Source organism: Salvia splendens, chromosome 4 (genome assembly GCF_004379255.2).
Source record: "Salvia splendens isolate huo1 chromosome 4, SspV2, whole genome shotgun sequence".
In the NCBI taxonomy this organism is placed as follows: Eukaryota; Viridiplantae; Streptophyta; class Magnoliopsida; order Lamiales; family Lamiaceae; genus Salvia; species Salvia splendens.
This window is the reverse complement of record NC_056035.1, coordinates 11,659,119-11,681,720: the sequence shown is the minus strand read 5'-3', so window position 1 is coordinate 11,681,720 and position 22,602 is coordinate 11,659,119. Positions and strand designations below refer to the sequence as shown.

The following is a 22,602-nucleotide window of genomic DNA, read 5'->3' as shown; positions in this document are numbered from 1 at the left end:
TTTGGTACGTTTCATAATAGTTGAGTCATTTTTTCTTTTAGTAAAATTCAACACATTTCTCCTCACTTACTTTATTCTCTTCACTTCTCTACCTTTTTCATTAACTACTTTATTTTTCCTTCACTTAACTCACATAACACAATAATTCTTAATTCACTACTATGACTGAGGAGTACTATATAAAATCACATAAAATACATAAATAAATAGAATTAAATTATTTACGGAATATCTTATTCAATGTATTTCTATGTGACGTATACTAAAAACAGAGTGCATATTGTATGTATATCTTATTCAAACCTACGAAATATATCAAAATAGTGTTGGAGCAATATAGAAAATTTAAGAAACTAAGTTAATGCATAATAATATAGAATGACCTATTTATGTAGGTGACAAATGAGAAATCAATTAAAAATAAATTATACAATGAAAAATAGAATTATAAATATATAACATAAGAAAAAGAATAAAATCTCAAATTTTTATTATACAAATGGAGTAGGACATTGCCTAACCTGTGATTAGAATTATCAATCTGATAAACTTTGTGCACTGACAAATATGTGTACATTATTAATTATAGTGATCCATGAATTAAACTATAGTTTATATTTTCAATTCTACTGACAAATTGAATATATGAGTTTATGAAATTTAAATTAATTTTCTGTAATTAATATACAAAATTTAATTTTATTTTAGGTTTAATACTCATACACAATATTTGTGTGTTATATTACTGATGAATTTCTTAAATTTAATACTATTAGTATAAGATAAATATTATGCATACATATTTATTTAGCGTTCAAAGCTATAATGGCAATTTTTTTTCTTATAATGTAGGTAGGGTAATATTAATTGTGGAATTTAAATGTTGAATCACAAAACACATTTAAATGTTTTTATGATAATAGACAATAATAAATTATTATTATTATGCATATTTCAATAAAATTAGAAATTGGAAATATTTTTTTGTTTTTATGATAATTAGGCGAAGAGGAAGTGAGAAAGTTTATGAAAATTAATACTAATACATATCTCCATATAATTGAGATGAAGGTAACGGTTTAGATCCAGGGTTCAATGTTTAGCGTTTAGTGTTTATGATTAATGGTTTAGGGTTCAAGTGTATCGAGCCATGCTAATTGATCTCAAATCTAGAAGCTAATAGGGTTCAGGGTTTAGTATTTATGGTTTAGAGTTCAAAGTTTAGTGTTTATGGTTTAGGATTCAAATGTGTCGATCGAGCCACTCTTATCGATCCAAAACTCTTTTTATATATGTATAGATTTGCACAAATTTAAAAAAAAAAACAGAATGTGATCATGTTTTTTTAATTAAAATTTCACTATAATACTATATAAAAATGAGACTCATGCTTCATCAATTTTTTTTATATTTATTAAAATTCTTACCGAACTTAATCGAGGCTCTAATCGCGTATCGATGAGTATTATTTTTTTATTTACGTAAAGCACATATCCTTAAAGCACAACAATCAATTCTTATAGTATTCGAAAAAGAAAATTATCAGTCAATTGCTATTTGCTACCATAAAATCCAAAAAATTGTGAATCCCAATTAACTGTAATATTTTAGTTATATGAAAATAATAAAATTGGAAAAGATGAGCAACCGAAATTGCAGGGCCACAACTTAAAGAGATAGTGCTGGGGAGAGTAAGCTTTTTCTTTTCTTTGTTAGTACTTTCTTTTTCGTTATTTCTTTTTCTTTATTTATATCTTTTGTTTTTTCAGTTGTGGAGTAGTATTTGTTTTTGTTTATCACGTTACTCTGTCTACATATGCATCTGTTGTCCCTCACAACCTCTCTGGTTCACTGTCAAAAATAGAAGGTAAAATTCAACAATTCCTTTAATTAAACTCAGTAAGCTTTCTTAAAATCTAGTTTTCTATCTGAATCCTTCACGTGTATTTTCTCTATCTTTCTCTCAAGGTAAACTTGATAAACATTGACCAAGCAAAGATATAGTGAGATTGTTATAAACAAGATAGAGACCCAAAATACCCAACTTATCAACAACCATTTCAACATCAAAACACACAGCAAATCGGAATCTGAAATGAAATTTAAACGCTTTATTGCTGGGCATAGACATCTAATAATAATGGAACAAAATCAATAATACAATTACAATAGTGGAAGTTTCTGTAAGAAAAAAGAAAACAATCAGCCTCCTAAAAGATTGACTATGTAAGTCTACATTAGTACACGAGTTACTCGTACAAACTCACACAACACAAGATACAACAGAGAGTTGGCCTCAAATGGGAACGGAACAGGTTGCGAATAATATCTCCGCCAAGTAAAACTCAATGCAGACGAGATGCCCATTTAGGCGTCTCCGCTCATTCCCACTTCCACTGGCAGTTCGGTCACATAAACCTTTTTTCTGATATAAAAAAACTTGAACAAGTGTAAATTAGGAGCAATACCTGCTTCAGCTGAAGGAATGTTTATAGCTCAACAGCACCATTGCTCACAAAAACCTCTGGGCTCCCTGGGTTTTTGTCCATCGTCCAGATGAAATCAGGCATGTCGACTCTCCGTCCTGCAACTGTCCGGTAGATGTAGAGTTTCTCAACAGGGCAATTTTCTGGTCGGGAATTAGGGTGACCTCTCTCATCTATAACTTCAACATTGAGCCTGGGCATCTTTTGAGCAAGCAGCTTACACGCTCCATAGCTCACCAAGCATGATGACATCCAAAGGGATCGCATTGTCTCTAGCTTTGCAGCATTTGCTAAGAGAGCTTTGTCCCCAAATGGACAGTCCCTGATTTCCAGTTTCCGCAGGCTATCACATCCAGACAAAACATGATGGAGGCCGATGTCACTATCCCCGGCAAAAGCTATGGAAAGCATCTCCAATTTCTTAGCATGCTTCCCAATACATTCAAAAACTCGATCCGTAAGGAGGCCGGACATGGAAAGGCGTCGTAATTCCTTGCAGTTCTCTACTATGGCTCCAAAACCAGTATCAAGTGGTTCGAGTGTCAGGTAGTCAGGAGCTTGAGGCTCAATGATACAAAGTCGAAAGCGGACCATCTCTGGCCGGTTCCTTGCAATTGTAATCAAGGCAGCATTTGACATTTGACGACAAAAGTATAGAACAGACTGGAGCTTGGGGCAGCCTTCAGAAACGGAGACAAGCCCCTGTTCTGTCAAAGCAACGTTAGCTTCTGCCTCAAGATCAGAAGGGAACACCCGAAGTTCTTGCAAATCCTTGCAAGATGCAGCCAGGGCTTCCAGACCAGCATCTTCAATGTAATCCAGAACCTGTTTGCAGGAACATGGTTGATTAGCCAAAGGAATTAATGCAACAAATGACACACAACCAAACTGAATATTAAAACTGTAGAAACATAAAATATTTAGGCTCAGAAGGCATAAATAAGTTATCATGAGCCAATGGAGCATTTACATTCAGAGATGGGGTACAACCGTACAAGTCTTCCAACCAGAGAAATGCCTTTATTTTGCTGGTAGGTTCTTCACAGTATATTTAATTATAACTAGTATCTACTACAGTCATTGGAAACTCTATTGAAGATAGTATTAAATACAGAAGGAAGAGTTGCATACCCAGAGACACTGTACATGCGGACATAGGCTAATAATTTTTACAAGATCAGGACTTTGAATCGCTGCAGAAGTCAAATCCAGAGAAGTGATTCCGGCACAGGCTGAATACATAGCAGGAAGATAAGCTGGAACAACATCCCAAAACCCGGACAAGCCTCTGAGTTGCTTACAGACTGAAAATGCTTCTGCCACGTTTGAGTATATATCAGGTCGGATTTCAGCTGAGTAGGCCCCGGTTCCAAATTCAACCAATTGGGGGGCCCGGTGAAGCAGGTTGGGCAGCTTCTCAAGGGGTACAGCACGGTTTAGCTGAAGAGTCCTCAAATTAGGGCACCGGCCAACCAGGCGCTCCAAGGCAGGGAAATTAACCTCTGAGCCTAAACAAGACATGTTAAGTGACACCAGTGAAGTGCAGTTGTCAGGGAAATCACTAAGCCAATTCCCACTTAGGTCCTCCACTTCACTCTCCCGCAAATCTATCTCTCTAAGGTTCCTATATGCAAACAAACCCTGATTATCAAGAAAGTTGAATGCTATGAAAGAACAATGTACCTAGAAAAAGTAATAGCTACAAGAGCACAATAGTTTCGTAGTTGAAACATTATTGTTGGTCCCAGAGAATCTTAGCCGAGCAACACTGTCATTACTGAAGATAAAATACCATAACAACCAACATTCAAACATGCCAGTAAACATTTTTCAAAGTCACAAAAATGCAGTTAATTTATTTGGACAGCCAGTAGAGCAGAGATCTATGCTCCATCCAGAGCCATCTTAAAAGAGCATTGAACCCTCACAGTGGCAAAGTAATTCCATGTTATGCGCATGATCATGGGTTAGCGACAGTAAATCAACTCGTCCCAGAATGGTCATTATGCCAAAAAAAGAAAAAGAAAGTAAAAGGATGAACTTCATTTCTCGCTCGCTGTATTTCCAAGGTATCTTTTCAGGTGCCCACACAAAGTATGTTATGCGGTACAAGATGAAACAACAAATTACAGCATCCCATAATCCTTCCACTAAAGCAACTCTAATACTTTGAGCAAACAATAAAGAAAATATATTATTGGTGTCCTAATTCAATCATTATCGCAAAGAAGGAAAGGTAGAATATTAGAATCTACTCAATAATCCAAAAAACCACACATCCACCAAAGAATAATACAGGTCACAATATTCCATGGACAACTGACAAGGAATCTTCCTCAAATGAGAAAATCAGACAAGCCAATCAAGCGGTTGTGTACTCAAGGATCCCGTTTATTCAATACACTGAACTTACAATTAAGAATGGAAATCAGTTTGACACAATAATATTCCCCCAACCAAAACTTACTATTCACCGCTACGGAAAGTATGTATTTCACGAGTGAGAAGAAAATCTAACTAACTCCATTTAGGGATCTAATATACCACAGGCAAGAGAATGGAGCAATGAGTTAAAAATGAAATGAATTATAGCATCAAAAAGTAAGCTTTTACACCTTCACAGTCGCAGTTTAAATACATCCAAATGCTGGACTTTCAACTAAATCCATATCAAATCCAATTTATCACACAGACACAAGAACATTAACCAGATATCAAGCTTGGACGCCGATGAAAGATCTAAAAGATAAAATTAAAAAAAAACACTGAACCCCATGGGGAAAAACTTACCTTCATTCATCCATTAGAAAAGGGTAAAGTCAAATTTAAGAGAGAGAAAATTGTAGTAGTAAGAATTAAAGGCATTATAAGTCCAGTTTCAAATTGAATAACCTGCAATTAGCAGCAATCGAAGCGAGGCCGTCAGTAGTGAAGCCCTCACAGGAAGCGAGCACCAAAACCTTGAAATGCTTAAACGATCTGGCGATCAGGTCGAGGCTTTCGTCGGTGACGACCATCCGCTTGAGCCTGATCTCCTCGAGCGAGGGGTAGGACGCCGCCATCGCCCTAATCCACGGCTGCACGTAGCCGCCCCAGCCCTCCGGCACGAGGTTGAAATCCGCGAAATGCGGCTTCCCCTTCATCTCCACCGCCCGCACCTCCGGGAACCGCCGAATCACTATCTCCGGAGACACGGCGTAGCAGTTCCCGATGAAGACGCGGTGGCGGCACCACCGCTCGATCTCGTACCACGACCGGCACACCAGCGACACCGCGTTCCGGTCACGGTCGGACCTTAGGAAAGAGAAAACATGCTCGAGGACCTCCTCTGGAAACGAGTACGCCATGAGCTGGCGGTTTCAGCTCTGGATCTGAAAGATTCCTGCAATGTCCAGTGAGAGAGAGAGAGAGAGAGAGAGCTGAGATTGAAAAGATAAGTTATTTGGGGTTTTTAACTTTGATGAGCTAATGACTGAACTAGGGTTTGAATTAACGGCTCCCGGTAGCAACACGTGGCAACGGCAGATCGTGGCCGCCGATTTCGGAGTGGGCCCAGTTATCTATTTGAAACGAAGCGCGACCGTAGAAATTTGTCTGTGTGACGTGGCGCCCAGGACCAGGTAATTTAATTTCACAATCTTTGTTTTCTACTGTAATCACTATTAATAACCACCATATTTTTTAATATATCTATATCCCTATTTAAAAAGAGGTATATAGTGAGAGATTAAAAAAACAATTTAAAATATATTAAATATATATGGGGTGAAAAATATGAGGTAGGGCAATTGGCCCTCCCCACCCACCTCCACGTAGATCCGCCCTCTATGTCAACCAAACTTAATTTTGTTTTTAGTTCCCATTAATTTGATTCTCAACCATCCAATCCCACTTTGGAATTACTAATTCTGTATATGTAGTGTTACATGATTGGTATAAGATGCAACTGCCATTATAGGATTATTGTTTTTCAATGCTCAAAATGTTGAAAATTACAAGAGAATATTAATACACTTAAAAGTTAAACCCCCAAAAACTAATAATTGCTTTATTAATGGTCTATAATGAAAATGAGGTTGATAAGAGACATAATAAATGTAGTGGATCCTCATGAATTGTGACGAGTCCCATTTTCACGATTTGCAATCGACCATCAATTACTTCAATTTTTTTTATAGCGTATACAGTAGTACATAAAATGGAATGTTTATTTGTGATCCTTAATTGAAAGGAAAGCTACTTTGCATTTGAGGTGTCTTTGGAGATGGGTCATCACTCAATCATCTCTAGTGGGGAAAATATTTGGATGATATACACGCTCAAAAATATTCACAACGTAGTAATCAACGATTAAACTCGAATAACTTATTTTTTGCAAAAGCAATGTTATATTTTGTAGTATCACTATATTATTATAATTCTCAATTTAACCATTTTATGACAATTAAAAAAATTATAATTTTTAATTCCATTTTCAAAAGTTATAGAATTGATTAAAAATCAACAAATTACTATTTAGATGATATTAATTCTTAATTAATTATTTTAGATTATCTCCAATATGAAAATAACAAACTCATGATTAGGGTATGCTAAGGGCATAATGCCAAGAGAGAGATTAATGCCAATGCCAACGGCAACACCAAACACCTTCACAGGTCCAATCACATAACTTCAATGGTAAGCACAAATTGAACGATTGTCATACTCACCAAAACAAAAGAAGTCAAGAAAAGCGCAGACTTGAAGTATCCAAAACTTTAGAGAGCAAACTGCTATCGGTCAAGCGGGAGGTTATTAACTGAGACTCACTCCATTCCCAAGTGCAACAAAGTGCACATCGGACTTTGTATAGATCGGGATTTGTATTTGTTGCAAAAGCAGACATTTCACGAGGAAGTACCTTACTTAGCCTTTAGGTGCACAAAAATGTTACGTGTTAAATTTTGCATTCAAATTGGATTACTTTTTCATTTGATTTGAACTAAGTACAGTCACATGAGTTGTAATGCTCGTAAAATTGAATATTTAGCTTTAAAATATTACAATTAAGAAAGAATAATCTTATACTATATGATTATTAAGCACACGCATGGCTCTCCGGGAATTTCTCTTTCCCCTCTAGGCTCTAGTGATGTATGAAGACTGAAGTTCACCTATGATAAATTGTTGTATGTATTAAATAAAGTCCAAATTTTAAAAATTTATTTGTTTCAAGCTGTCAATTTTTTATACTATCAGATTTTATCTGCAATATGAATAAATAGCAATCACTACATTGATACTTAATATACTCCATAACGTTTGTGTACTCTTTGCGCCTCCCTTTGTTGATTTGAGTATTTAATTTGTTGAATGAAAACAATACAGTATATAACTTGAAATTGAGCATTTTGTTGAATCGAAAATATGTAAACTTGAAACTTGTGGTGAAAAATATGTTAATTCATGATACATCCGTAATTGCATTCGTGACATAAAATGATAAATAACTATCACGAGAATTAATTGTCGTTTGAATTATGAATTGACAAAACAAGATGTACTATAATAGTTTTATTTTATAATACCCGAGTAGATCGGACTAATGCTATATTCTACTCCATTTCTTAGTAAATGCATTCTTGTTTATGAGAAATCAATAATTGGAGTATTTTAATGATATTAAATTAGTAATTAAATGCAAAAATTTACAGACTTTTGTATGCATTATTTTAAATGGCCATTATTAAATGCTATTGTATAATGCTATGCAGTATTTTATTATGGACTATTTGCCCATGCTTGGAGGTTCATTGTTGTTTATGCACATGGACTACATGTTACAGTAGCTTGTACACTTGTTTGTCGTCCTATATTTTTTTCAAACAATTGTTAGTAACGTGATTAAATAAACATTGGACTTTTAATGATTTATAAGGCCATCTCAAACCTTAAAAACTTTACTTACAAGTAGATAGTGCAAGAAACTCAACTGATATATTTTACTAATCCAAAATTCTTAATAATTGAGATGATTAGAGACAATTGTTTTTTGAATTCGGATTAGGTAAGAATTTTGTGGGCTACGAACCACTTATTGATCACACCGGAAAACTCAGTTTGCAACAAAAATTTACTAAGTGTCCTGTCAAATTATTATGTGGGACTTTAAAATTAGTGTGATTCATTGAGTAACTTTTAGTGTTCTTTTATTACAATTATGGTGTACAACTAATTAATATCCGTCGACATTGATTTAATTTCGTATGTTATTTAATTAACATAAGGTGTATATAGTATTTACAATATCTTTGGAATGTGCTAGAATTTCTAGCACGAAGTATTGGTGTCAGACTATAGTATATGACAAATAAAGGAAAGTTGTAAGTATATGACAAATAAAGGAAAGTTGTACGAAAATCACTTGATTAACACCATTATTGGAAATCTCTCACTACAATTTACAGATCTAATTATAGTTATCTTAGTACATTAATCAAATTCTCTGATCACAAGTATAGTTTTTTTATTACCTTAATCAAAGATCTAGAGATTTAATTTTTTTTAATAGTTATGGAATAATTTACAGTAGTCTAGATGCATAGTTATAATGTCGTAGACGCAATGTACATAATAAATTTGATTTATTGTTATAATGTTGTCAACATTTCAAATTTTTTATGTTGCATATTACTTTCAATGAAAGTTGGAAATTTTAATATATTTAAAAATAGTTAAATTTTAATATATTTAAAACTAGTTCAATTTTACATAACTCTTCCAGTTCAAATTATTTTTTCATATACTATATATATCAAATTAAATGTAATTTTTTAGGATTCTAACAAAATATCAATTGCATATGTTGCATAAAAAGTTTTGTGCTAAAATATATATAATGTTTATGATGCCTCAGTTTAATTATATAATGATCTAAAGACAATATATATAATGCAAAACAATATATTATACTAATACAACTAGTTCAAATCGTTTGGTTTAAGTTTTTTAAAACTGTAAACCTTGTTTGGAGTGATAATTCATATCAATACGTTTTTTTCCATAATTTAATTTTAAAATTTGTCTAACTATTTCTAAACTGAATTGACCATATACACATCTCTTTGTATTCAAGAGCAGCGATGTGAATCGTGAACCAATGACCTGATAAACTTGAGTTAAGTTTTAAAAAATTGATAGTTATAACTTATAATAACCCCACTAAAATACTAGCTTCATTTCCCACTCATTGAGACAAAACATGTTTCTTCCAGAAAAGTAGAGATTAATTAATTTAGGACCTAGAATCCTATTCATAGTTTTTATGATTAATTCCATTTTGTGCATGCAGCTGGATAAGTAGGGTAGGGTGGTTAATTATGAGTTTAGTATTATTGGACTTGCAACAAAAAGTCTACTCCTAACTCTCCTTAACCCAACGATTAGGCATGCTGATAATTCATTATTATGGGTCTTTATTTTTCTAATATTTTACTTATGTATGGCCTTAATTTCAACGAGTGCACTAACCTATGAGACTCCGCCGTTCTACAATATAATTACTATGTTAAACATGTGAATAAATGAAAGTTAAAGATCGAAGGGGATTGATTACCAAATACTACTCCACATATGAGATGATACTTATTTATTAAATATTATGGGTGTTATATATTGGACGGAAGGAAAGGAAAACAAGAAAAAATAAGGGTAACAAGATTTTGGTATGGAGAAAATGTTTGGTCCTACCAAACTGCGTTGTTTAAGTTTACTATAGAGATGTTAAAAGCAATACTATTAAATAATCGAAAGGGAAAGAAAAAGAAGTTAAATTATGAGGCATGGCCCCATCAATGAGTGAGTCAATAAATAAGGCGAAAATAATCTTCGTCTACCAAACCTTTTTGGTACATTTTGATCATTTGGAGGGTCAATTTTCTTCTTACTTGCTAGAAATTTGGTGGATAAGAATTCTGAAAAAGTTAGACTAAGAGCATAAATTTGTTTGGGCACGAAATTTTTTGCGAGGTTGCCGCAGAGAACAATATTTCGAATACTAGTTCATGCAGTCTTAGTAAATTTATTTAACGTGTTGATATTAAAAATTAATTTGAGAACCTGGTTATTTTGAAAGTACTTGTTGCTCGTTATCTGAATGAAACAAATAGCTAAAAATGACTACAATATATGAAGGATGAAAATAGCGTAAGTACTACTATGGATGTCAATTTAGCCCGAAACCCATGGGCCGACCCGAATAACCCGATAAAATCATAGGGTTAGGGCCTGAAAGTCGGAACACAAATGTAGAATAGGGCTACATGGGCTAACCCGTTCGGGTCAGCGGGTTGGCCCGGGTGGGTTGCAGGTTAGCCCATGGGTTGAGCATTTAAAATAAAAATATAATTAAAATTTTGGGTTGTATATCTTTATGAAGTATATATGGTAATATCAATATTAAACGCAACATTGATATGAAGTATATATATGATAATTATGTCTACTCTATCAAATTGAAAGTTAGGATTATATGGAATATGGTTGACATGAAGTACTATTTTTTGACATATTACTATCTATACTATTTTTTTTAACTGCTTAAAATTTATTTTTTGGGTATACAATTAAGAATGTCATTCAATTCCATTGAAATACATGATTTTCATTTAATTGTAGTCAGATTCAAGTGTGCTACTAATTAAGTGATATATGTTTATGTATTTTGTTTTAATTTTCAATTGTTATTATTTTCTTTCTCTTGATAACTTTGGTAATACTTTACTATTTGTGACAATATGTTTTTTTATAAATTAGAATATTGGATTGGATAGAAAGTAACACGTAAGATCATTTTTTACCCGAATAGCCCGCCGGTTAGCTCGAAACCCGAAGATTTAGGGCTAGGGTCGAAAATTTATAACTTCAAAAATTCACAACCTGAATAAACCGCACTCATATAGCCCGAAAACCCGAATGGATTGGTTCAAACCCGGATGGGTTAGCTCAATTGACATCCCTAAGTACTACTATTAGATTTTGGCTTGATAACTGATTTGGGAGTTATGAGTATATATTTAAAAACACGTTTCTCAAACTCTTCATGATTTTTACAAATTATGATGGCTTTGTCAGGAACATGAGCGGTGAGCCAATGGGATGATAACAGATGGATTTGGAAGTTTACATGAATGTAGGAGTATTTATTTAGGAGGAGAAATTATTGGAAAGTTTATATGTAGTCGTGGATCGCAAGATTGATGTGAGAGTTTGGACTATTGATAAATCAAACACTTTCTATACTTTTGGTTTCTATTTGCAAAGTTAATCGTGTTATGGAAAAGAATATCAACCAATTTTGTAATGAAAGAATTACAGTCTCAACATCAAGGACGTACTTTATAGATTCGGACTATACTTGAAATTGCATGTGACCATTGTGCATTTTTCAAGGCAGAGCAAGAAATTTTCAATCACATTATTTACAAATTTCAAGGTATATGTTCTTTAGTAGCTTTAGTATTATTGTTGTTATCAATGGAATCTTGCCTTCAGCTTAGCCCAAAATCTTGATCTTGTGCTAGGGTCTATCTTTCTACATGTTCGATAAAAAGTTGTGAACGTCCATATTCTTTATGATTTTATGTCCTATGTAGTGGATAAAAATAGCATATCTTCCCCCCCAAAAAAAAATCGGGATGTTGAAAAAGACTCATTCTTTGGAGACTTAGCTCATGGATAAGGAGTGGCGCCATATATTTTCCTTTCTACCGTTAGAGTTATCTGACGAGTTGCTCAAAGTTAGAAGATAGCCATGAAGTAACCAAAGAACCAATATTACACTTGTCGAACAATGCAAATATGACATTCATCTTGCTTCTTTTGTCTCCTAATGTGGGTGTTGTGTTTTCTTTCGGTCTTTGGTGACCATATAGTTGGCTATTTCTTTTCCTTCGCGCTTTTTTGTGTTTGGTGGCTAAGTATGTTTAACTTGTTTTTGTATTTTGTTATTGTTTGTTGATTTTTCGTTTACCAAGTAAAGTTGATATTGTACAAGTGTTTCTCTTTAACTTCGTACAAATGTTACTCACCACAAACTGTAAGTTTGATCATTTTTGAAGGGCGAAATTATGGTAGTTTAGTCCAATAATGAGTTAATAGCACATGCATAACTCTTGCTTCATACTACTCCATTTTTTTGGAGCAAGCAGGAATATAATGCGTGATGTATATCTATTCGAGCTCTTATCACAGGTAGCAGACAAGCAACCCTAATATGAAATTACGAGAAAAACTTAAATTAAATTAAAATGAAAACAGTAGATAATTATTGTTAGGAAATTAACAAACACCCTAATAAATACAGAGACCCCAAGCTTAATTGTCTTGGACCTACAAATCGTACGTTATTTACGTTTCATTATTCGCTTTTTTCTGTTAACTAATAAAAACTTTACTATAAGTCTAAAAATAAGTAAATGAGTTAAAAACTCCCGACTTTTTCCCCAATGTTTCATATTCCTCATCGTTTTCTTGTCGATTTTGGCCCAAAGATTCCAAACCTTAATTATCATAAAAATAGTAGTTTTAAATATATAAGTGATCAAGTATTTTTTTAGAAACTTCCATTTATACCTGTATAATGCATTGACCAACTTTTATTTCTAAAACAAGAGTTTAGCTCATATATTTTTCTGCAATTATCGTACTTTACTATAATCAATGCAGTCATACAATTGAAATATGATTGACTATCATAAATTAAGTGGACCCATTATATTCATTGATCAAATGAAGCATAAAACATTATACTAAGAAAACATTTTTAAAAATTAAAATCCAACAGCCGAATGCGTCGATATGAATCGACAAGCCTAGTATAGTAGAATTAATATAAAAAAAAACGAAATGAACTGATAAGGCTCGCATCTATTCTATGTCTAAATTCTGTGTTTTCCATGGTGCTAACGTGTAATTATAAGTCCAGGTGCGTGAATATTCTGCCGGACCCAGGAACGTGTTCTATTTACCAGGGCAGAGGAAATAGGAGCAAAAAGTGAAGAAAATGAGCAGAATCCTCAAGGGCATAAACGTCAAACCACAAAGGCCGATTGCCCTAGGGATTGGAGCCGTGCCTATAAATACGAGGAAAATATCAAAGTAATGAGGTTTTTTGGGGGGGGAGATAGGAAAATCCTTAGTTAGTTTCGGCTCACTCTTCATCTTCACTCACTTAGCTCACGCGTTTGGTTTCATATGGGGAATTCTGGGTAGTGGTGTCGTTTCAGTGTCTTTGGAAACGTAACACCGTCCTGATAAGGGCGAAGAAACAATTATAATTTTCTGCACGTACTTACTTTCGCCGACTTCCTTGCCGGAAGTTCGGCTACTGTTTTGAGGCTACATTTGCAGTTTGATGCTTAATCTAGTTTCTATTTTCTATTTCCGCTCTGATTCTGATGCTTTACTATTTATTTACTGATCTAGATGCTTTTCGCAACTGTTGGATATTTGAAGTTGAGATCGGAGAGATCTGAGTGGATTTGTTGGTTGTTGGTTTGAATCGGAGTTGGAGGTTATGGATCTGAGTTTTGTTGGTGTGAATCTGATGGATCTAGTGTAGATTTCCTTTTTAATGTTTAAATCTGAGTACGTACTTTTGGATCTGCATGGAATTTTCTGTTACTATTGATTTACTTAACCTAGTAGATTAGATCTGTTAATTTTCTACTTAATCATCATATTTAACGTCCGATCTGAAGTTTGCTCTGTTTCTATGCTCTGTTCTGTTCCAGTTCATGTTTGTTTACTGAAGAAGATGAAGATAATCGGTAGTTAGAATCAGATCCGCTTTAGTTTGTTAGTTGCAGCTTTCTTGTCAGTAGCTATTTAAGGAAATATGTTCTGTTACTTTTTCTTATGTTCTGTTGTCTCGCTGTTTTAGGAAACTTTACTTTACCTGACCTAGTAGTTTGATAACTGTTCCAAAGTTAATTTCCAGTTTCGAATCATGCATGTGACTACGTTTGAAGCACTTTCAGTTCTCTGGATCCAGTAGATAAAATAGATTAGTTTTAATTTCCTAGGTCTAGTAGTAAAACTCAACCCTCTTGTTGCGTGGCAACAGCCAAACCCTCCAAAATTCTCTTAATGCATTCCAAACCCTTCCGTCCTCGTGGATTCGATCCCGACTTCCCTATACTAGCCAATAGTATAGAGGGTTGAGGTTTTAAAGCGGGATTGTTGTGACAGCGACTGCATTCTGAGAGTTCATGATCTCCTAGACCATGTGCTCTAGCGAATCCTCTGAATCTAAGAGTTTACTTTTACATAGCAGCAACAATCATCTTTCCGCTCCTCGTAAACTTAGCCAGTACACAAATAGAGTAAAAAAGGTCATAAATTTTACAAAGTGTGACAAAACTATTCTATAATTGAGTTGCAATGAAAAGATTTTACAGAGGCAATAAAAGGAAATAGGTGAGAAAATGAATGTGGGGGTCGCTATCAAGAAGGGGGGGCCTAAGTATTTTATTTCCCTTCCACCAATTAGGAATGTGGTCCTCAACCACAATATCCACTCTTAAATTCAATGATTGATATTCATTTGACAATTTGTAGCTCAACTCTTAATTATATTATGGTGGACCACTTATGTAATACAAAATGGTAAAACAAAAACAATAAGTGGGTCACAAAAGTTATTGCAACTAAATTTACCATGTTGAAAAGTGAGGGGAAAGGGTGAAGACATGTGCTACTCCATTAGCAAAATATTTGTCACGCTTAGATCATAAAATTTTTATTAGTTCTGATATTTGGACTGATGCAAATTTAAAAAATTACTATACTTAAATTACATGTCCTTTTATAAATAGTAATAGGTTGACTCTTGATAAACGTAAGATATTTTTATTTTGACTATTCTTATTTAAAATTGATTTCAATTAACGAGCCTCTCATATCCCAGCCCGAAAGTATTGTGAGGGGTACTATTCTTACAATGCATCTACTAGTACGCCTAGTATTCATGAACTTAATTAAAGCATGTTAACTTGATTTGTTTCTCACTAGTTATGGAGCCTAAAGGGGAACTATATAATGTGGTAGCATGTACGACAAGACTGGGGTCGACGCTCATGGCTGCGTAACCCATGAGCCTCAACCTCCAACTTTGCAAATGTCAAACCATCTTCATGCCTAAAAATCATTGTATGGTCCGCTTCTAGCACCGTTGGTTCAATTCTTGCTTCAACCAGTACCAGATGATCTTCATTACAAGTTTATACTGTAGTATAACATAGAAGGGGCCAAGCCAGCAGTTCCAGTTTAACCACATAGGGAATTCAACAGATTTCATTTAACCCTAACCAAAAACATTTCTCTTTTTAAAGTTACTCGCAATAATCGTTTATGATTTACGAATCTACAAATTTTGACATGAACAATATTAGTCAGGTTTCATACTCATGAACCGAGATCAGTTGAATAAATTTTGATTCTGTTGCTTACTCACAAATTCAAGGCATTTAATTTTTTTTTATATTTATTAATTAGGTTAACATATCAGTTATACTACTATTATTCCAAAGAATTCAGATATATATAAAAAAAGAAATAAACAAATATCAACATATGAATTATCAGCTGTTGCTGCAAAGTAACAACATCGGCTCATTTCCTATAAATTCAAGTTGATGATTCTCAAATTCAAATTCATGCAAAAAAAGAAACATTTTTTTTTCTTTTTTTCTGTTTCTTCTGCTAAATTAAGGAACAATTCAGATATGTTTCACTGCGGTCAGATTCACACACCCTTTGTTATGTCCAAAGACTAGGAAACTCACACCTGGTTCGTCATTCGCACGCAATCTTGGTGTCAAAGCTGCTGAGGCATATGGCAAACGCCTGGAAAGCAGATATCGGGTACTGATAGTCCATGGTGAAGATGTCCTTCCCGACCTTCCCGAATTGGAGGACAACGTTCTCCTGCTGCTGCTCTTGCCCTCCAGCTCCATTCTCAAGGGATGCAACGAGCTGGAAGTTCTTCACTGAGGCGACAGTGACACGCCCATTAAAGTTGAGGCACCAGCATTGGAGTTGATCGTGCCATCTAGGAGTCTTGTTTTTTAATACTAGCATTTCGTCTTTGGGTGTTGATAGGGGTCCAGATTGGAAGCTATCCGAGCGCATAGATTTTGACCTAAAAAATGGGAGAGAGGGAAACGAATCGAAGTTTCCTGGTATGAATGCCGTTTGTGTTGGAGCACTACCTCCTGTCTCGATCGCAACAAAAGGGATAGCATCCATGACACACTGCATCCGCCTTGGTCCCCTATACGATAAAGCTTATGTGAATTAGCAAGAAGAGAACCTTATATTACAGTCACAGCATGTTTTGTGCAGGCACAATAACACCCAACACAATTTATCCAAGCACAAACAAGACCAGAAACAAGATTATGTTAAATAGTACTTTATACAATAATAGATACTACACATATTGAGGCACCGTATTATATAACAAGAGAATTATAAAAGCCCATAATAAATGTAAAACACACAAATAATTCATACAAATTTGAGGAAATGAAATCTATATCGTTCCAATAGAATTGCTAAATAAAATGATAACTTGGTGTCGCAGACTCGCAATCGTTTGAACAATGATATTGGCAGACTCAATAGGTTTTGCATTAGTCCATTATATTGTACTCAGTCAAGAAATGACAACCCTAATTATAGTGGTACCAGAGATTCAAGAAAGGTATCCAGCGTACTATCGTTTCAGTTATAACTCTAATACTATGACAATTCTAACTGAGGGGTTTTAGTTCTCACCTCGAACCTAAGACATTCAACTCATAAGCAATGTGGGCCACCGGAAAGTTGCCAGCAGGGACCCTAGGAGCAATTTGTCTCATTCCTACTAACCTCGTTGAACGAGATTTAGTAACTTTAGCTCCAGCATTTGGGGGCTGAGCATCAAAGACTGTGAACTTGGTTCCCAAAAAATTAGACCTGTCATGACCGGAACAAGATGAAAGCTTAGTCTTTTAAAGTTTTGAAATAAAAAATACCCTAGTCCAAAAGATTCACCTCAACTTCCCGATGTAGTTGCTGCTGGTCTTAGATATGTCTCCAACATTCAGAGATATTATGTAGTCAGTGTAAGTTGGCCGTCGACATCTTCGAGCAGCAAGAAGAAACTTCCCATTATCATTAGAAGCTGTAGCAAGATGAAGACATAAATATAAATACGACTTAAAGATAAATTTGTAATCAATCATTTCACCAAATAACTCTAGACTGAAGTAGGTTAGTATTATTTTCAATAAACAATGGTGGGAAGGAAAAAAGAGGGCAGGGAAATCAATTTAAGCAGTTTACCTTGACTATAGTTAAGGTATAGGAGATATGTTTGAGAGCTTCGATTCCGCTTAATGAAACACTGAATTAGGGTGTTTCTTGGACCAGGCTGCGAGGGAAGAACAGCAAAAAAATATTTCAGCACTCACTTGAGAGAGGAGTTCAGGGTTAACAAGGATCCAGGCTACCAAAACAGGCAAAACAGAGACATTTTGATAAAAATCAAGTATCAGATTTTCTCAAAAAGCTATAATGCCTACATACTAAAAAATTCAAATATATGCAAAGTCTCGTTACAGAAGGTCAGCTGGATTAGTTATCTTTTGATTTCAACATTAGCAACCATCTGCTACATCTGGACTCTGGATTCCTTTTATTTTGTAAATATTTTAAATAAGAAAATGGCATACACTTTCCATCAGAATGGGCTAAATTGAACAATTTTGTTAGATAAAACATTTGGAAGACAGAGAGCAATAGAGAGGGGGTTGGATACATTATATTCTGTAAGACTTTCTTTTTATAATTGATGGGCATTTTGTCATCCATACAAATTTCAAATATGGCAATGATAATATTAGCACCATTCCAAATTAAACAAGGGAGTCGACATGGACTATGATTTTGAATGAGGACTAAACAGTGGTCCTACATCCCAACAAGTTGTACAAATCCACTGACCTTCCTTCCTCGTTTCGAATGTATTTCACCTCTCGAACATTTAATTTTTAAACTGAATGGCTAGTGCATCTCCAAAGAGTATGTCATGATTCAAGATTGTGCATTTATAAATTATACCAAAGATTAAAAAAAAATTAAAGGTTTTGAGCAATATTATGAGATTAATCTTTGAAGGGAACTAAAGAGAGAGCTCTAAAATGTTTACAGGCTGTAAACATCACATAAATGGGAATGGAAGACAAAAACATTAATTCACACCACATGAAAAAAGGACAAGAAGCATCCAAACACAAACCTGCTTCACAGAAATAGGAAAGGTAATCTTTCCAGACACTTCCAAGTTTCTGACAATCTCCTTCATGTTATCCCTCCAGCTTCTACAGACACCAGCACAAGCAACAACATTCTGCCTCGAGGGCCAATCACAATCTGATTCCTCAATACGCATAAGCACGTCCCTCAAGAGCTCTGGTGGCATATTCGCCCAGCAGCTCTGCCTCAGAGCATCCACAGCAGTCACCGTAGACTCCTCGACTACCCGGTGAGACCTAGACCTCCCAAACCTCCCTTCAAACCCTTTCCTAGATATGCTCCCGAATTCACCCTTCATATCCTGAAGTATACTCTTGAATGACATAATTGACAAAAATGATGTATCAACTCAACAAACTGATTCTCTCTCCTACTTCAGCAATCAGATAATACCAAATCTCATAACCCTGTAAGGCTAACGCCTAAATTCTCAACTTTTGATGAAAAAGTATCATCAAAACCCACCAAAATTACTCCAGGAATGCTATAGTTAACAAAGATGCCTGGCCCCATAAAACATGCTAAAAAAGTATTTCTACTAAAACCCCGACAAAATCAATCTTTATGACAAATCAAAAATATTCCAACAACGGCAACTAACAAGAAATTTCGGCACAAAATAAACCAAACTCGATCTTCAAATCGAGACAAAATTAGGTTCGGCACAAGACAAAAATCCAAAATTTACATACGAAAGTAAAGCAAAACAAGCCCAAATCACAAAAATATCAGCATTTAGGCGCGGAATCCTCTAACGAGCAAGAGCCACACAGATCTGTACAGAAACTATTCCTTCAAAAACTCAATCTTTTTCTACATGGCTTAATTCAAGATAAATAATTACAAAAGGGGGGGTTCACGCAAGAAGGAAACGGTTACAGGAGACCTATTTGATGCTTAATTAGAGCTTGATGAAGAGTTTGTGAAGAAGATTGGAGTGGAAGTGAAGATCAGAGAGATTAGGGTTGGTGACTGTGTGCGAGTGTGTGTAATGTGAAGCCCTTTTTGATACTATGAGTTTCTCCACGAAAATGATTATGCTTATGCTAATGGCGACTACACTCTGACATAGACGTCACCACGGTTCGGGAACCGGCGGTTCACGGTTCAGAACCGCCGGTTCCGGTTCAAGAAAATCTTGAACCTAAACCGGTCCGTCCTAGGTTCGACGGTTCCGGTTCCTGAACCGTGAATCGGCGGTTCATCTCAACCGCCGGAACCGCCGGTTCCAGGGCGGTTCGGCCGGTTCGGCGGTTCATGGAATTTTTTTTTGTTAACATAGTAATTCAAGTAAAAAATGTAAATATACTTGCATAAATAAAATTAGAATAATGCGATGTACAAATGCAATTTTATTGATACAAATTACAACTTTAAAATTACAAATTACAACTTCAAATTTACAAATTACAACTTAAAAATTATAAATTACAAAAGATTTAAAGTTTTGATTACAAGTTACAAATTACATATTCGATACAAATGGGAGAAAAAAGAAATAAAAGAAAAAGACTTGAGCTCAACTTAAATTTAAAATTTAAGTTGAGATGCCTACGTATCCTCGATGTTCAATTGCATTTTTGAATCAAAGTCCACGTAGTTCTCTTACCTTGCTTACCTATTTGGCTTGATCGGAGGAATTGGCCTACTCTTCTTCGTCGGGGAAGTAGTCTTGGTCGGGTTGTACTACTTGGTTGTCCCAATCCGGTTCTTGGTCTCTAATTTCGGCGGAGCACCAATCATCAAGTAACATGGTGGCTTCCATGTTTTACCCGGCGAGTCTACTTCTTCTGTCGTCCAAGACGTTGCCTCCAACACTAAAGGCGGACTCGACGGCGACAGTGGAAGCCGGAACCGAAAAGATCCCCTTGGCCATTGATGCAAGGATGGGAAAATCTTTCTCGTGTGATCCCCACCAATCTAGGATGTCGATTTGTTAGGGAACGGGACCTCCTTCTTCATCATTGAAGGAAAAGTGTGAGTCAAAATATAAATCTAACTCACTTGCTGAATTTGTCGTCCTTCCTCCGCTGCTGTAGCCGTATAGGTCCCGCCAATTGGGATTGGGCGTCGGGGTCATCAACTTAGAAGAAGCCAAAGTTATGTGTTGGACGGGGGGGTCTAGGTCTCACTTGGTGGGTACTGTTGTACTTGGCTTCGTAATCGTGAAAGAGAGCCCTCAAGTCGAACTCAAAACTTCTTTGCAGGGTTGGGAGGTGGGGGAGGTTTATTTGGAATGTTTGGGCTAGGTTTATGTAGTTGTCGTCGTCCTCGCCATTCGATTGCAAAGCTCGGAGTGGTTCAATATCAATAGAAGCCAAATTGTTGTAATAAAATTCTAAAATTTTTAAAGTACCAACTAGTCTCCATTTTGGATCCAAAACTTTTGCAAACAAAAAAACCGTTGGGATCTCATTGAAATACTTAAGTCATTTTTCAACCATAAAATATAAAACACACATTAATTCAGGATTATTTGCGAAATTTTTCATTGCAGTTTTAAAACCAAGTGATATATACATGCAATGTTCTAAAACACGAACGAATGTGCAATAATACACACACGATAACTCAACGGTGGCATTTCTAAAACCTTTGAATAATTTAAATAAACTCATGCTTTGATCCCAACAAGAAGTGTTAAGATTGAGATGTATTTGCGAGAATATGTGTGTTTGATCGGAGAAGAAACAAGAAAGAATTTGTGAAAGAAATCTTATTGAAGACTGGAGAAAATGAAAAGCTAACACACGAGCTAAAACTAACAGTAAAAGAAACTAATCGGCTATTTAAACTATTTCTAACTAACGGTCGAAATGAATCGAACGGTCATGATTTAATCCGACCCTAAGCTCGCGATCTAATGGCTGCTGAAGCGTCTCAGCATGCTCGATCCTTTTGTGTTGAAACAGTAGCTTGATTGCAGTGATTCATCACTTAATCTTCACAAACTCCACCTTGATGATTCGACTGCCAATCAGCTAACCCTCTTAAGGTTTATCAAATTCATGCACAGTACCAGCTTCCCTCTCGGTACCGGTTTTGTCAGCATATCGGCTGGATTCTCAGCTGTGTCGACTTTGAAGACCCTTATCTCTCCATCCTCTACTTTTTCCCAAATGAAGTGTAGCCGCACATCAATGTGCTTACTTCTTTCATGATACACTTGGTGTTTTGCCAGGCATAAGGCACTATTATTATCACAACCTATGCTCACCGAGTCTTGATGCACACCAAAATCCTTCAATATTCCCCTTAGCCATGTACTCTCCTTTACTGCCGAGGTTAGTGCCATGAACTCAGCCTCAGTAGTAGACAAGGCAACCACAGATTGAAGGCTGCTCTTCCAACTAATGGCTGATCCATGTAGTGTGAATATGTACCCCGACTGAGACCTCCTTGTATCTAGGTTCCCAGCATAATCCGAATCACTCCATCCAACCAGAGCATCCCCTACACATTCAGCACCACCATCAAACAAGATCCCACAATCAGTAGCCCCTCTCAAGTACTTCATCAGCCACTTCAATGCAGACCAATGCTCTCTGCCATAGCTTGTCATGTATCTGCTTGTAACTGATATGGCTTGAGCTATGTCCGGCCTCGTGCAGATCATTGCATACATTATGCTTCCAATGATGTTGGCATAAGGTATATTCTGCATTTCCTTCACTTCAGCTTCATCCTTTGGCTTTTGATCCGCTGTCAGTCTGTAATGTTGAGCCATAGGTACTGCCACCCTTTTTATATTTTCCATCTTGAACCTTTTCAACAT

General features: G+C 35.5%; 2 protein-coding genes across 2 annotated transcripts; both read right to left on the bottom strand.

The window, feature by feature from the left end:
• Nucleotides 1-2,091: 2,091 nt before the first annotated feature.
• On the bottom strand, nucleotides 2,092-5,913 carry LOC121798582 (protein TRANSPORT INHIBITOR RESPONSE 1-like). The gene is made up of 3 exons (XM_042197657.1): nucleotides 5,379-5,913; nucleotides 3,618-4,110; nucleotides 2,092-3,311 (listed from the first exon to the last, which is right to left on the bottom strand). The coding sequence occupies exons 1-3, from the start codon at nucleotides 5,831-5,833 to the stop codon at nucleotides 2,490-2,492; spliced, it is 1,770 nt and encodes a 589-aa protein (XP_042053591.1). The 5' UTR covers nucleotides 5,834-5,913; the 3' UTR covers nucleotides 2,092-2,489.
• A 10,170-nt stretch (nucleotides 5,914-16,083) lies between these two features.
• On the bottom strand, nucleotides 16,084-19,860 carry LOC121798581 (tubby-like F-box protein 3). Its single transcript, XM_042197656.1, has 5 exons — nucleotides 18,811-19,860; nucleotides 17,856-17,943; nucleotides 17,565-17,694; nucleotides 17,307-17,486; nucleotides 16,084-16,800 (listed from the first exon to the last, which is right to left on the bottom strand). The coding sequence occupies exons 1-5, from the start codon at nucleotides 19,150-19,152 to the stop codon at nucleotides 16,323-16,325; spliced, it is 1,218 nt and encodes a 405-aa protein (XP_042053590.1). The 5' UTR covers nucleotides 19,153-19,860; the 3' UTR covers nucleotides 16,084-16,322.
• Between the last annotated feature and the right edge of the window lie 2,742 nt (nucleotides 19,861-22,602).

Excerpts from the sequence above, each read along its gene's own strand:
- LOC121798582 (XM_042197657.1), bottom strand. The coding sequence starts at position 5,833 with ATGGCGTACTCGTTTCCAGAGGAGGTCCTCGAGCATGTTTTCTCTTTC. Across the intron at positions 4,111-5,378 it reads TCGATTGCTGCTAATTGCAG|GAACCTTAGAGAGATAGATT; the intron begins GTTATTCAATTT and ends GTTTGCATATAG. Across the intron at positions 3,312-3,617 it reads CGCATGTACAGTGTCTCTGG|GTTCTGGATTACATTGAAGA; the intron begins GTATGCAACTCT and ends TCCTGCAAACAG.
- LOC121798581 (XM_042197656.1), bottom strand. The coding sequence starts at position 19,152 with ATGTCATTCAAGAGTATACTTCAGGATATGAAGGGTGAATTCGGGAGC. Across the intron at positions 17,944-18,810 it reads TTCCTATTTCTGTGAAGCAG|CCTGGTCCAAGAAACACCCT; the intron begins GTTTGTGTTTGG and ends CTTCCCTCGCAG. Across the intron at positions 17,695-17,855 it reads ATACCTTAACTATAGTCAAG|CTTCTAATGATAATGGGAAG; the intron begins GTAAACTGCTTA and ends ATCTTGCTACAG.